At 39.1% G+C, this 15855-nt stretch overlaps 1 protein-coding gene across 1 annotated transcript in view; it reads right to left on the bottom strand.

Annotated features, from left to right (window-relative positions):
• Positions 1-3889: 3889 nt before the first annotated feature.
• Positions 3890-15855, bottom strand: part of TRAT1 (T cell receptor associated transmembrane adaptor 1) — a 69842-nt gene continuing 57876 nt past the window's right edge. The window contains exon 6 of the mRNA XM_063630641.1: positions 3890-4184. Within this exon, the coding sequence (XP_063486711.1) occupies positions 3930-4184 (255 nt within the window). The 3' untranslated portion in view covers positions 3890-3929. The remainder of the gene's footprint in view (positions 4185-15855) is intronic.

Genomic DNA, 15855 nt, shown 5'->3' with positions numbered 1-15855 from the left:
ACGTGGTGAATGAAAAAACCTATTGTATAACGCCATTTATACACTCACATCCATGCATACAGACACAGAGAACAGGAAACTAATACAGAGGGAAAGGTCTGGAAGGATGCACACCAAATGCTAAGAATGATGAATTGTGGAAGTAACAGTTGTAAATCTCTAGTTTATTGATAACTCAGGATGAAGTGGACATGGAGATATGTTGTCCAGATCCCCTTTTAAGGAAGGACTTGCTGCCAGTCACAATGTTTTCAGTAGACAACCTCCAACTGCCATCCCCTTCTGCGGTTGCTTCGGGTGCAAAGCTGCCTCACTCAAGCTTACAGCCCTGGATGGCAGGAGTGGGTGGCCCACATTCACTAACTGATCAACGGCAGCATATAAAGGCCCAGCTATTTTGGATCAATATTGAGCACTCTAACGGCCATTTATCTCCAGAGCCACCCAGTGGAATCAGCTGAGGCTGTTCAGCCTGCATTGTGGCTAATTTTCCCCTTTCCCTTGTTTCCTTCTCTTCCCTTCCACAGATGTTGTTCAAGGGTCCTTCATAGCAAACATTCTGCACACTCAAGTCTGTCTCAGAATCTACTTTCCAAAGAACCCAACCTGTGTGAACGTTCTGTTGTAAAGTGATATGTGTGTTCCTGAAACGGCAAATGTTTTGTATAATTGCACACTAAAAATAGCCAGGCTTATGAAAAAGACAGGATTGGGACAAACTATTCAAAATCTATCTAACTGTATAAGTGGAGAACCAGTAAAATCAACTTTAACAGTTAATCTCCAACCAAAATCAGTAGATCCCTATAGCCTTAAACCCTGATTCCTGTTTTCTTCATCAGGGCATCCTCAGGGCATTCGCTTCCAGTAGAGACCAGCTGCATCAAAATTAAAAAGAAGGAGTAGCTTTTTTTCATCAATCACTTTTTTTTAAACCCAGGGGAAAATATTTCCTTCACAACTGCTTTATCTGCACTCATGGCTTCACCAGATAGCTTAAAGGTATGGAAATCAAGGCAGACCAGTTACTACTTGGACTAAAGGAAGGCACTCCTGCAGGATTTCCTTTTTTTTCTGTCAAGGTCTTCATATGTTACTAAGACTTTCTCTTTAATTACAAGAAAGCTTGTTGTGATCACTTCAAAATACTAATGAGATGCAAAAATTTCATTAGGTATCAACGCAGCTTCTATGCTGTACTGACATCAATCCTTGATTATCATTACAAACACAAGACTTGAAGGAGACAAGACTGATGTGTTTATTTTATTTCATTATTTTATTTTATTTTATTTTATTTTATTTTATTTTATTTTGAGACGGAGTCTTGCTCTGTCCCCCAGGCTGGAGGGCAGTGGCACGATCTCAGCTCACTGCAACCTCTGCCTTCTCAGTTCAAATGATTCTCCTGCCTCAGCCTCCCAAGGGTCTGGGACTACAGGCACCTGCCACCAGGCCCGGCTAATTTTTTGTATTTTCAGTAGAGACCGGGTTTCACCACGTTAACCCAGATGGTCTCTATCTCCTGACCACGTGATCTGCCTACCTCAGCCTCCCAAAGTGCTGGGATTACAGGTGTAAACCACCGCACCTGGCCTAGATTTTTTTTTTTAAAGGAAACTCCATTTGTGTATTATTTCTATTAACATTTAAATAATGTATCTATATGAAAGAGGAATACTGAAGAGAGGGAAACCAAGTATAAGAATGATAATTTGGTATAAGCTTGGAATAATAGAGTCACAGCACATTTTTTTCAAGTTCCTGGGCCTCTCTGGACACTAATCCCTAGAAAGAATTATTTTTTGTCCATTTATTGTTATTTGTAGGTTTACTGATCCGCCATCACCTAAGTTTGTCTTACCTACTGCTATGGTATGAATGTGTTCCCTCCAAAATTCAGGTGTTGCCAATGTGACAGTATTAAGAGTCTCTTAAGTAACAGCAGCTGATGAGGCTATGAAGGCTGTTCCCTTATTAGTGGGATTGAGGCCCTTATAAAAGTAGCTTCACATTGTTTTTGGCTGTCAGGAGGCTTTTGCCTTCTGCACGTGTGGCTGCAGCGAGGAAGCTCTCAGTTGACCAGGTGCCAGTGCCTTGATCTTGGAGTTGCCAATCTGCAGAACTGTGAGTGAATAAATTTCTGTTTTTTTCATAGAGTACCCAGTCTGTAGCGTTCTGTTATAGTAGCACAACACTGTTCTTCTACCCTCAGTTTATTTAAGGAATAACTGTGTACCAGGCAGAGTGAGGAATCCTTTCTCACTTGACTTCCCGAGATTGTTTTCTGGTATCCCAGATTGCAAAACATGTTTAAAGGCAATAGTTCAGTGCAATAGAAATACGTTAGGGTCAAACTAAATGTGGACCAAAGAGATGTGTGTACCTGCTTTGGTGATGTGTTTTAGTTGAAATAGTTCTGACAGGTAGGCTTAGAGGCAGGGGACAGCTTGCCAATGTTCTCTGAGTCAAAGTGACTACCGTGAGGTTTACAAAAAATCGTGTATAGTCTGTTCTACTCTAGCGAGAAGTTTATTAGGTTTGAGATGCCTGTGAGAACTGGGCTATGACTTTGGTGGAGACTGTGTGAGACAAACAACATCCTTGTCGATTCTTGACACGCCGGTGACATTTTCCTGGAGAACCTAGGTTGTTTGGGCTCAGTGTTTTTGTTTTCACTTACTTCTACATATCTGTATTTTAAATTTATTCTCAGATAAATAGTTTTTCTTCTCCAAAGGGGAATAGGTTTTTGTTTTAGATGGTAAACAAAGTTCTGATTTAGCACTACCTGTCTCATATTGATAGGTGTCTCAAAAAGTAAGTCTACATGAAAAGCCACCACTGTATGTTGCTACAAACTCTGAGGAATAGATAAATATAACTCTCAGCCCACACAGTCTGGCTGGAGGGGCCATAAGATCATCTTTCTAAAAATGAATATAAATTCTACTTTCAGGTTACCACTCTTCTGGGTAATGAAAATGTAATCTCAGTTTAGGAGCTCTTTCCCATCCTCTTTTCATCTGTCTAGGAAGCTTATCAAATGGCAATATATAGGAAGGTGGGACCTGGTCTTTATTGCCATATATCCCGCTGACTTCTGTTGTAATCAGTGATCATATCAAAATATATTTTTTAAATGTCTAAAAGTAAAAATGGCACAGGCAAAGACAATCAAAATGGATGTCTGCAGTAACTTACTAGCACAAGAAAACAAGCACATACTGAAGTTCTTGTTCTTCTGGTCTGCAACTATTGGTCCACCCAAGCTACAATTACATCTCTTTGCCCCTATAGGGGCAAACCTTTTCAAGTTTCTGTACCGTGTGTAAGTGCTTCTCAGATGCTTTAAATGCAGTATGCTACTCCTATTCTACTTTTGGCCATGGAAACTGTCTTTTCTACTCCTCTGCTCCTTAGGACGTAGGTAAAGTTATGATCCTTGCATTTTCCTAGAGATAGTCAAGAATCTGGTTGTGTAGGGAGCTGGTGATTTACCCTGGTCTTCAGTTCCTCATGCTTATGAAGGTTTAAATTGGATTTGGCCCAGGTTAGAGATGGGAGTCAGGGACCAGAAATGGTCAGAGTACAGATAATTTTCAGAAATACATCTCAGCTTCTAACTTTCTTTCCAACTCTCTCCTCCTTTTCTGATCCAAAGACTTTCTTTAATAGAGGGGACTGTAGACTGTGTCTCCATATAGGTCTCCCCAAATCTATTGTTTAGGGTGATTTTTATGGTCTGGGTCCTTCGAGGCTCTTAGGCCTTGGCTTTTTTTTTTTTTTTTTTTTCTGTTGTTTCATACCCACTCAGGCAACAAAATGCTGCTGACTAAACAAAAGAATGTTCACTGCATGATAAGGAATACAAGGAATGGCAAAAGTATGCCTACTCTATATTTCAATATTTATTTTCCATATCTGCTTCAGGCACCTGACCCATCTGTCAAGACTATACACAAACATCTGAAGCACAAAAACAGTTTTCCTCCTTGAAAGACTGCCCAGTCTTCAGATTGCTCTATTAGAAAGTTATTCGTTATCCAGGTGCAGTGATGCATGCCTGTGGTCCCAGCTACTCGGGAGGTTGAGGTGGGAGGATCGCTTGAGCCCAGGAGGTTGAGGCTGCAGTGAGCTATGATTGCACCACTGCACTCCAGCCTGAGTGACAGAGTGAGACCCTGTTTCAGGAAAAGAAAAAAAAAGAAAAAAAAACAAGAGAGAGAGTTATTTGTTATAATGATCTGAAAGCTGTCTAACTTCCACAGGGGCAGACCATTTTCCCGAGAATATTAAAATAAAGAGAAAGGAAAATAGTCAGTCACTCTTACAGTATCACTTCTCTCCAGGTCTCTCTTCAAATAGCCTCTTCTGTTTATCACCTTACCAACCCAAAGGCAGAACCCAAACCAGTATGTAGAATGCAAAGTTAACTTTTTGGAATCACTGTTTTCCGTAGCTCTTCTGTCATCCAAATTCCTGCCTAAGACTTTCAATTAGCAGTGTGGGCAACCAACTCTTAATCAGTATGCCTTATTTCCCAGTGACAAGACCAATGGCACGTGTTTGAGGGAGGTAATATATTGGTCATTGGAATTCAGAACCCTCCACAGGCCGTGTGAGGGTCGACAAGGCTCTACATATTCTGGCTTTTTCCTTATCTCCAGCCTCAACTCATACGACACTTCCCATGTGCTTTCTCCACCCTAGACACTCACCTTTTTTTCCATTTGTCTTTGCTGTGCTTCCTCTTAACATAGGGCATTTGCTCTGCTATACCTACCTTCAGAAATAACTTTTTCCCTCTTTGGTGTTTCTCATCTTCAGACTTTAGCTCAAATGGTATAGCCTTGGAAATTTTCTCAATTTCCCTCCCAAGATGCTTTGTCTTTATTTTTCTAGAGTTACTGGTTTACATTTCTATGATTATTCATTTCCCCTATTCTAACAGTTTGCAGAGAGCTGGCAATTGGTAGGCATTGCACAAAAAATTGTTGAATAAATGAACTGAGAGATCGTACCTATATGTAAAGCTAGATCCAAGCTCACTTGTTGAGCAGGCCCTCTCCACTCTCTCCCACCTGTTTTCATCTCTGCATGCTTCCTTTTCCTCTTTAATTGCAGTGCCTGCTTCCAGCAGGCACTAGAATCAAATAAATGGATAAATGTGCCTAGTTTTCTTTTTTCTTCCGAAAGGCCAATTACAGTCTGGGGTGATGATTATCCCACGGAGTCATCCAGACCTTGTTTAATGAGCAACATGAATCTGCAGGGACATGCTGTTTCCCAGAATTGGGGTCAAAGGTTGCAAAGATGGGCTGCAAAAAACCCACAAAAGCCAGTGACAGTTTTTTATTTTTTCCCAAATGCCATTTATTCTGCCTAGTGATATTTACAGTGTATCCTGTCATTGTAATAACACACCAATTAATGGGGAAAATGGCAGCTCATTACCCTATGAAATAGTAGAATTTTCAAATTGGCTGGATGCTCTCAAAAGCTTGTAATCACAAACTCTGCTCTTATTCTCTGTTTAAAATGTAGCTTACCTTCAGATTAGATGTCATTATAAATCCTTTGACATACAACTTCCCTTCAGATGTAGCTCATTTAGATTGTGTAAAACATTACTAAAATTTCATTTTTCATGAAAATCAGGTATCTTAATTTGAATATCTAAGGCAGACTTAAATTCTTAAGGAAATTTTTTTTTTTTTTGAGACAGAGTCTTGCTCTGTCACCCAGGCTGGAGTGCAGTGGCACAATCTTGGCTCACTGCAAGCTCCACCTCCCAGGTTCAGGCCATTCTCTTGCCTCAGCCTCCCGAATAGCTGGGACTACAGGCGCCTGCCACCACACCCGGCTAATTTTTTTGTATTTTGTTAGTAGGGATGGGGTTTCACTGTGTTAGCCAGGATGGTCTCGATCTCCTGACCTCGTGATCTGCCTGCCTCAGCCTCCCAAAGTGCTGGGATTGCAGGTGTGAACCACTGTGCCCGGCCAGGAAATTTTTATAAGTGGTGATGCTTTCTCAGTTTTCTCAGGGTTTCTTAGAAACCCTATCAACAGCTAATATTTAGAAAATATTATTTATTCTGACCATTTGCTTCTTTTGAAAGATACTACTATACATTCTGGTGGTACAATTTTAAATGATAATATATTATTTTAATCACACACACACAAAAAAAACTCCACCCCCACCCCCACCAAAACATTTAAGAGGGTAAAACGGTGACAATTTGGATGTGAACAGCTTACTATCTAACCAACCCAGTTTTCATTTCCCACAGCTATAATGGAAGCTGCTAAAGCTAAGGAAGGCCAGGTGTGATGGTGCACACCTATAATCCCAGCACCTTGGGAGGCTGAGGCAGGTAGATCACTTGAGCCCAGGAGTTTGAAATCAGCCAAGCAACGTAGTGAAACCTTGTCTCTACCAAAAAAATTTAAAAAAATTAGCCGGGATTGGTGGCTGCACCTGTGGTTACAGCTGCTAAGAAGGCTGAGGTAGTATTGCTTGAGCCTGAGAGGTTGAGGCTGCAGTTAGCCATGGATGCGCCGTTGCAGTCCAGTGTAGGTTACAGTGAGACCCTGTCTGATAAAAAAGCTAAGGAGTAAGACACATTTATAGGGAGATGATTTAAAGTAAGCTAAAAAGTACAATAGTTTATTTGAAATTGAACAAAAATAAATGAGGCAGGTAGTTTGCTTATGATGCAGACATTTTATTTATAATATAATCTATGTTACCAAGAATCCACACACAAGTATGGATATGGAAAACTATTCTGCTAATAATTCAATTACAGAAAAAAGAATTTAAAAGGCAAAAAAAAGTCACCATCTAAAGCATTGATCCCTTTAATCTTTTTTCAGCACCATCCATTTGAGGGGGAAAAGCTTTCTTTGGTCTTAACATTTTTACTTAGCAAAAAAAGTATGAAATGTACTATATAAAGAAGATATGGGGATTTGTTTGGTGATTCTGTTCAGTGATAATTAAAGGATACTATTGAAAGCAAGCAGTTTGACTTCAAAATTTTATTTCTGCTATTTGGAATTTTCCTGAAATAATCTAAAAAGGTGGATTGTGACTCAACCATAAGTTTTGAGGGCCTAAACCCCACATTCCTTTTTTTTAAATTAGCCCTTTAATTTTAATATGTGGTAGGTTATGACAGGTAATCAAGGTTAAGACCAGAAGTAGGAGAGTGAGTTTTTGGAGGTAGGGGACAATGGAAAGATTCGAGGAGACACTGATAATCAAGATGGTTGCATATGAAATGTAGTTCTTACATAGGAACTTTACATTGCTATTCTTTTTCCCTGTTGCTTGCTCAGAAATTCTGTTTTGAAAAAAAAAACTGTAAAATTTGTGCATTAGCAGTGAATGTTCAACATAATTAACATTACAAATAGTTCAATGATCTCTCTTTGTAAAATAATTGGTGACTATACAAATAAAAATATATAGCTTTCTACACTGCCTTCTGTTCTAAGTTAGCAAATGTATTTTTTTTCTCTAGGGTAAGATTGTCCATTAAAACATCTACTCTCTGCTTACTTTCTATTTTGAAAATTGTTTAGTATTTTCAACTTCATCCTTTTAGGCAAAAATACATTTCAACAAAGCTAGTGTGGTCACAGCTAGCATATCTGTATAGTGACTGAATAACAACTTAAAATCCTAAGGTCATATTAAATGAGAAAAATAGAATGTGTTACTTGTTTTGGATCCTAGAACATTAAAATGCAGGTACGATGGTAGAAGATCAGTTGTATTTTTCTCTGTGACTTGTTGGGCTCACTAGAAAAAATTATAAGGAAAATCCAACTAATGGCCTTGTAGCTCAAAGAAAAGGAAGTCCCTAACCAAATCCGGGTTATATGAACTAGAGTGCAAAGTTATTTTCTACAATTGCATTGTTTCCAATTGAGTGGATACCAAGTGTTCTTTTTCTTTCATTTTAGAAAAATCACTTCTAATAGAAATAGGAGAAGTAGAAGCAGCAGCAGCTACAACCCCAGGTACAGCTGAATATCCCTTAACCTTATAAACAAAAATGGAGTGGGAAAGATGCTTTGAGATCAATCTAACCACAGGCCTCAATGAACTAACTGCCTAGTGCATTCCCTAGGCTGAAAGATAAGTCTATGAGGCTCTTTCCTGCTAGGGCAGTGGTAATGATGAAGTGAGCAGAGACAGAAAGAGTCATTTATTAATGCATTCTTCAATTCATCAAGTATCTATTGTATATCGTAGACTTACATGCACCGGACTCTGGGATAGAGCATACGGAGACAAAGTTAATAAAGCCATATATGGACCATGCCCTTTTGGAGTTTACAAGCCAGAGGAGTTGTGAATCAAGTAAATTACATTATGAGTATAAAATTGCAACTCTGAACAAGCACTAGGAAAGGGCCAGACCAATTCAGCTCAAGGTTTTACAAACAATGTTAGTTCAGTTATTAATTCAGTGAACATGAAGGACATTATCTGGCCACTTTCAGAATATGTTTGAGATCTTGGAAAGGGTACATTTCAGTGCCTTTCCTTGTTTTTGCAAAGCCGTTGTTGTTGAATTGGTGTAAAAGCACAAGGGGGTAGGATTATGTAGGTTTTTCATTATCTGGAAGAAAACAAATATTTTTGAAAGAAAAAATATTTAATTCGATTTTAAATTAATTATAATTACTTGCCAATGTTGGTAATAGCACAGCTTCAATCTTGGACTCAGATTGGTTAGCACCACTTTGTTTATTTTTCCATACTGATTTTCATGTATTTGTTTTTTTAAAAAATTAAACTTTTTATTTTGTGATAATTATAGATTAACATGTAATTATAAGAAATATGCAGAGATCTTTCACTCATTTCCTTTAATGGTAACAGCTATCAAAATGACAGTAAAATATCACAATAGGTACTATATTACATTGACAATGACACAGTCAAGCTACAGAATATTTCCATCACCTACAAGGATCTCGTGTTACCCTTTTATAATCCCACCCACTTCCTTCCTGCCTCCACCTCCTCAACACCTGGTGACCACTAAACTGTTCTCCATTCTTTTTTTTTTTTTTTTTGATACGCAGTCTCACTCTGTTGCCCAGACTAGAGTGCAGTGGCACAATCTCGGCTCACTGCAACCTCCAATTCCCTGGTCAAGCGATTCTCCTGCTCAGCCTCCTGCGTAGCTGGGATTACAGGCACGCACCACTACGCCCAGCTAATTTTTGTATTTTTAGTAGAGACGAGGTTTCACCATGTTGGCCAGGATGGTCTCGATCTCCTGACCTCATGATCCGCCCGCCTTGGCCTCCCAAAGTGCTGGGATTATAGGCGTGAGCCACAGCGCCCGGCCTGTTCTCTATTTCTATAATTTTGTCATTTAGAGAATAATATATAAATAGAATTATACAATATGTAACATTTTGGAACTTGCTTTTAAAACCCAGCATAATTCTCTGGAGATTCATTCATGTTGCATGTATCATTAGTTAGTTCCTTTCTATTGCTGAGTTAGTATTCCATGATATGGGTATACCATAGTTTGCTTAACTAGTCACCAGTGAAGGACATATGGGTTGTTTCTGGTTTGGGGTAACTGTGAATAATACTGCTATAAAAATTCATGTATAGGTGTGAGATAAATGCTCAGAAGAGATTGCTGGGTTATATGGTAATTGCATGTTTGCTTTTTCAACAAATTGCCTTACTATTTTCCAAAGAGACCGTACCATTTTACATTCCCACCGGTACAGTGTGAATGATTCAGTTTCTCTACATCTTCATTAGCATTTGGTATTGTCACTATTTTTTATTTTAGCCATTCTTATAGCTATGTAGTTTTTTATTTATTTATTTATTTTTTGGAGATGATGTCTCACTATCTTGCCCAGGCTGGTCTTCAACTCCTGAGATCAAGGGATCCTGCTGTGTCAGCCTTCTGAGTAGCTGAGACTACAGGCTTGCACTATTGCACCTGCCTCTCTTTGTGGTTTTTAATTTGTGTTTTCCTAATGGCTAATGATGTTGAACACCTTTTCATGTATTTATTTGCAATCTGTATAACCTGTTTAGTGAAATATCTGTTCATGTCTTTTGCCCATTTTCCAATGGATTTTTTTTAACTGTTGAATTTTGAGGGTTTATTATATATTTTTAGATACTAGTCTTTTGTCAGATATGTGTTTTGCAAATATTTTCTTTCCATCTGTAGTTTATCTTTTCATCCTCTTAACAGGGTCTGGGTCTTTCACAGACTAAAATTTTAAATTTGATAACAGTTTTTCCATTTTTTTTCTTTATAGGTAGTGATTTTGATGTGAAGTCTAAGAAGTCTTTGACTAGTGCTAGAGCCCAATGTTTATTTTTCCATTTTATAGTTTTGCATTTTACATTTATGTCTGTAATCTATGTTGAGTTAATTTTTATATAAGACATAGGACTTAGATTAATGCTTATTTTTTCATCTGTGGATGTCCAATTGCTCCAACATCTTTAGTTGAAAAGGCTCTTTTCTTTATTGAAATACTTTTGCAACTTTGTCAAGAATCAGCTGGGCATATTTCTTAGGAGTCTGTTTCTGGGTTCTCTATTCTGTTCCGTTGATATGTATGTGTCTGTTCTTCTGGCAATACCACACAATCTTGATTATCTTAGCTATATAATAAGTATTGAAATTGGGTAGACTGATTACTTTCACTTTATTTCTTTTTCAAAATTGTTTTAGCTATATCTAGTTGCCTAGCCTGTCCACATAAATTTTAGAATAAATTTATTTATATCTTTAAAAAAATCTTTGAGATTTTGATTTCCCTCATGAATATAGATGTGAGACCTCAGTAATATATTAACAAATCAAATTCAGCAATATATTATGAGAATTATACACCACCAGCAAGTGTAGTTTATTCCAGGGATGGAAGGCAGGTCTAATATTTGAAAATCAATCATATTAAAAGATCAAAGAGGAAAAATCACATGATCATATCACTTGATGCAGAGAAGGCATTTGACAAAATTCAGTACCCATTCAAGGTATGAATGTCTTTGGGTTTATCCTGCTTTTGGTTCAGTCAGCTTCCTTTTTTTTTTTTTTTTTTGAGACGGAGTCTCGCTCTGTTGCCCAGGCTGGAGTGCAGTGGCGTGATCTCAGCTCACTGCAAGCTCCGCCTCCTGGGTTCACGCCATTCTCCTGCCTCAGCCTCCCAAGTAGCTGGGACTACAGGCGCCCGCCACCACGCCCAGCTATTTTTGTATTTTTAGTGGAGGGGGGGTTTCACCATGTTAGCCAGGATGATCTGGATCTCCTGACCTCGTGATCTGCCCGCCTCGGCCTCTCAAAGTGTTGGGATTACAGGCGTGAACCACCGCCCCCTGCCAGTCAGTTTCTTTTAATGTGCAGGTTTATGTCTCTTGCTGAATTTGGGGAATTTCTAGCTATTATTTCTTTAAATACCATTTCAGTCCCATTCTTTTTCTCCTCTCCCTTGGAAACACCAATGACATACATATTAGATCTGTTATAATCCCACATATCCCAAGGCTCTGTTTATTTTGTTCAGCCTACTTTTCTGTCTTTTGTTCACACTGGGTAACTTTTATTGCTCGATCTCCCAGTTCACTGATTCTCCTGTCCTCTCCATTCTGCTGTTGAGCCCGTCCACTGAGGTGTTCATTTTGGTGGTTGTTCTAAAATTTCCCTTTGGTTCTTCTTCATATCTTTTATTTCCTTGCTGAGGCTTTCTAGTTCATCATTCACCTCAAGCATGTTCAAAATTGCTCATCTATGTATTTTTGTTATGGCTGCTTTAAAATCTCTTTCAGATCATTGTTGCATCTTGGTTCTCTTGGTGTTAGCGTTCATTGATTGTCTTTTGCCGTTCAGTTGAAATCATCCTGTTCTTAGTATGACGGTATTTTTTTTTTTTTTTTTTGAGACGGAGTCTTGCTCTTTTGCTCAGGCCGGAGTGCAGTGGCGCGATCTCGGCTCACTGCAAGCTCCGCCTCCAGGGTTCACGCCATTCTCCTGCCTCAGCCTCCCGAGTAGCTGGGACTACAGGCACCCGCCACCGCGCCTGGCTAATTTTTTGTATTTTTAGTAGAGACGGGGTTTCACCGTGTTAGCCAGGATGGTCTCGATCTCCTGACCTTGTGATCCGCCGGCCTCAGCCTCCCAAAGTGCTGGGATTACAGGCGTGAGCCACCGCGCCCAGCCGATGGTATTTTTAAAAATTGAAACCTGGACATTCTTGTCTTATGTTAAGAAGACTCAATCATATTTAGACTATTTTAACTGGTTTTTCTCTCTAAGAGCTCTGACAAGTGTAGAGGGGCACTGCCTTGTTACCGCTAGGTGGAAGCAGAAGTCTAGGTTTCCTAGCCCAGCCTCCTGAGGACAGGTGGGAAGTCCTTGTTACTGCTAGATTCGGGGAGAGTTTCTGCTGCTGATGGAGTCTCCACTGACACTAGGGTGGGGTGGTCTTATTGCTGCTAGGTGACGCTGAGTGTCATGACTCTCCACTAGGTTTCTTCTGACATCTTCTTCCCCATGTGGTAAGAGAAAGGGGTGCCTCATTACAGCTGGGTAAGAAGTCCAGGGTCCTCCAGTGATCTCTGCAGATACCACCATGGGATAAATGGTGGGGCCTTGTTATCAGGTTGGGTGGTTTTGGGATGAAAATCCTGCCTCGCTACTTGGACTTTGTTAACACTGCCCTGGTGCGAATTTTGGAATGCCTCATTGCAGTTTATCGAGTGAGGAAGGGTAAGTTCCCACAGTGAGTCTGTCTGCATGGGTGGGAGGGAGGCCACAGTTTTCTTCATGCTGTTTGAATGGAATAGAGAGGTTATAGCTAAAAGTTTTCTGTCTTGCTAGGCTTCCCCTATCCTGGTCCCTTCAGAGAGAGAAGCCTTTTTTCCGTGCTCATTGGCATTTTCAGGTCTCTGGCTTCTTCAGTTCCCAGTATGGAATATATGATACAGAAAGGGAAACCGGGAAACTCATTGCTTTGTTGTTTTCTGGGTCTCTGGGGCCCTAGCTGGTCGGCTGCTTCTTTCCATATAATGTCCAGAGTTTTCTTATATATAATGTCCAGAGTTTTACTTGTATTTAACAGAGGGAATAGGGATAAGTACTTCTACTCAATCCTTCCAGAAGCAGAAGTCAGTCAGTTTTTCTGATTTATTTTTATTCCACATATAGTCTCTTCTGGAGTTCAGTAAATAAGAATCTAAATAATTCACAAAGGAACGTGGACATACCCAAAATATATGCCCAGAACCCAAACACTGTTCACCTTCATCACGGTCTCTACTGTGGTCCAAACCGCGACCGTCTCTCAGCTGAATTATTGGAATGATCTCATGATTGCTTGCCCCTACCCCCTACTTTCTATATTCATTACAGAATCCATAGGGATCCTATTAAAACATGAGTCTGATCACTGCTGAAAATTTTCCCACGTGTTCCCCAACCACCCGCAGGGTAAAAGCAGAAATCTGTGCAATGGCTTACAAGGCTCTACAAATTCTGCACCCACCCTTTTGACCTCACTTCTTCCTATTCTGCCCCTCACTCAGTTTGATGTGACCATAGTGTTCCTCTCACATGTGGGGCTTATCCCCACCTCAGGATCTTTGCATTAGCTCTTTCCTTTGTCTGCAACACTCTTGCCCCACATATATCCTCAAGGATAGCTCCTTCCTTCTGGCAGATCTTCGTTCAAAGGTATAACCTTCCCAGGCCTTTCCTTACCACCTTGGTTAATGCTGCAACCATCTGTCACTTTCTCTACCCTCCATGTTCCTCTTCTTGCTTTATTTTCTCCATAGCAATTTCCTCTTCTAATATACCATGCAATTTACTATTTTAGTTTGTTTACTTTTTGCCTCTCTCCATTAAAATATAAACCCGTGCAGGGGTATTGTCTATTTTATTGCTGTGTTTTCCACCTTAAAAACAGTGCCTGACATATAGGGAGTGCTCAATAAATATCTGCTGAATGAATAAGTGACCTTCCAAGCTTCATTGAGGCAGAAATTTTTCATGATGCAGCAATAGCTCTGGTGGTCTGACTGACAGCAGCTGTGATGATGACAAAAGATGAACTCTGTTACATGTTCCTTTGGAAGCATTTATACATGGATCCCTGTCTTAATATTCTACTGTATTTCTTAGGTATTCTTTCTCCCTCTGCTTCCCTCTACCTTTCTCAGTCCAAACCTACCAACTATATGGTTTTCTCAATAATCTCTAGATTTAAAAAAAAAAAGAATCTGATTCATCCAGTGAATTGACAAAGCTCCTACTATAACATCACATTATAGGTCAGTGGCCATGGAATCCCTTGGCTCAGTCTTGGGTCGTGTGGTATAGTAAATGGCTACTTCTGCTTGATAAATTGCTTAGGGCAGCTCTCTCAGCAATAGCAAGAGGACAAGGCAGAGGCCCAAGAATGAATCAATTCTTTTCTAATGTGCTTAGGCAACTCAGACAACTCTGTAGATCTGTAAAATTTTAGATTTAAAAATAAAATCCTCAAATCCTTCTATTATCTGAGTAGCTGTATCCAAGCTACTCAGCCAGCATCTTAGAAAACAAAAACATAATCATAGCTAAACCTTTACCAAAAATGACCCCTGGCTTTTTAGACATTCTGGCTAGGAAAAGATTTAGCTCCTTGAAAAACTTAAGAATCTATGCAACAAGTAGCAAATAGTTTAACTCAACTTTTATTTTTGAAATGAAATTGAATTTTAATATAGAACAAGTAGAAGGGCTTTCCTGTTGCATTTAATGTTTTGTCAGAAAAGTGACAAAGCCCTTTTCTTTGAAGCCTATCCTAGTGGGACCCCACAAGACCCTTGAGAGTTCTTGGGGAGTAGGGGGAATTCTGTGTCTCAGATATTATCGCTCCACTACAGTGCTTTTCTGAGATCTCTTGGAAATAAACAAAAAGAAAAATGTCAGAATCAACCGCTGCTGCCCAGCATGACAGGTAAGAGACAGCAGTGAAGAACTGGTGTAAATTTTGAATTTTTGGTAGGAATTCTTTTCCTAGCCATACTCAGGGAAAAACTACTTCTAACATGCAGAATGTAATTAGACTCATTGTATAATCTCCCATTTTTTATATAAAATGACAAATACATTATAAACAAACTGTTCCGTGACAAGCAACTTACAAAACATGAAAAAATAATATTAAGCATATTTTTCCCTAGGAAATGTCTATCATATCCAACAGCTGTTTGTCATTATGTTGTTTGGTGGGCTTTTTTCTCTTGTATCTACAGCTGAAAGGAAAAAGCTATTATGAATGAAGTGTGATAAAATTACTAAATCTGAAAGAACCAGTGGAATGATTTCATATAAGTATATTTAATTTTGGAGAAATGGGACCAATTTCAAATTTCAGCAGAGCCTTTTGTTTTCACTTTTCTTTAGAATTGTTTCCTTTTTCCTATTGAACATGAGGTATTGATTAAGCAAGCTTTTATTTACTTTTCATTGAAGCCCTCCAAAAGTAGAGCCGAAGAGTTTGCCTTTCATTGGTGACATAAATAAATGCTATTAAGCAAAATGCACATAGAAATAAATAAGATCTTCCTGTTCTTCCACCTTATGGAACATCCCTTTATAATTGAATAAGCTTTTAATTCTCCTGATTAGAGTGCAACATTACCCAAATTGAAAGGTGGTAGATTAAATAGTAGCGTGTCTAAATTAGATGAATTATCTGCTGATTGGAATAGAATGACAAGTGATTACCATGCTTTTTTCATCTTCATTTGCCCAATTTATCGTTACTTGTTTAATTATCATGGGTAGAAAA

Source organism: Symphalangus syndactylus, chromosome 21 (assembly GCF_028878055.3).
Source record: "Symphalangus syndactylus isolate Jambi chromosome 21, NHGRI_mSymSyn1-v2.1_pri, whole genome shotgun sequence".
Classification (NCBI taxonomy): domain Eukaryota; kingdom Metazoa; phylum Chordata; class Mammalia; order Primates; family Hylobatidae; genus Symphalangus; species Symphalangus syndactylus.
This window is presented reverse-complemented; position numbering and strand designations above follow the sequence as displayed.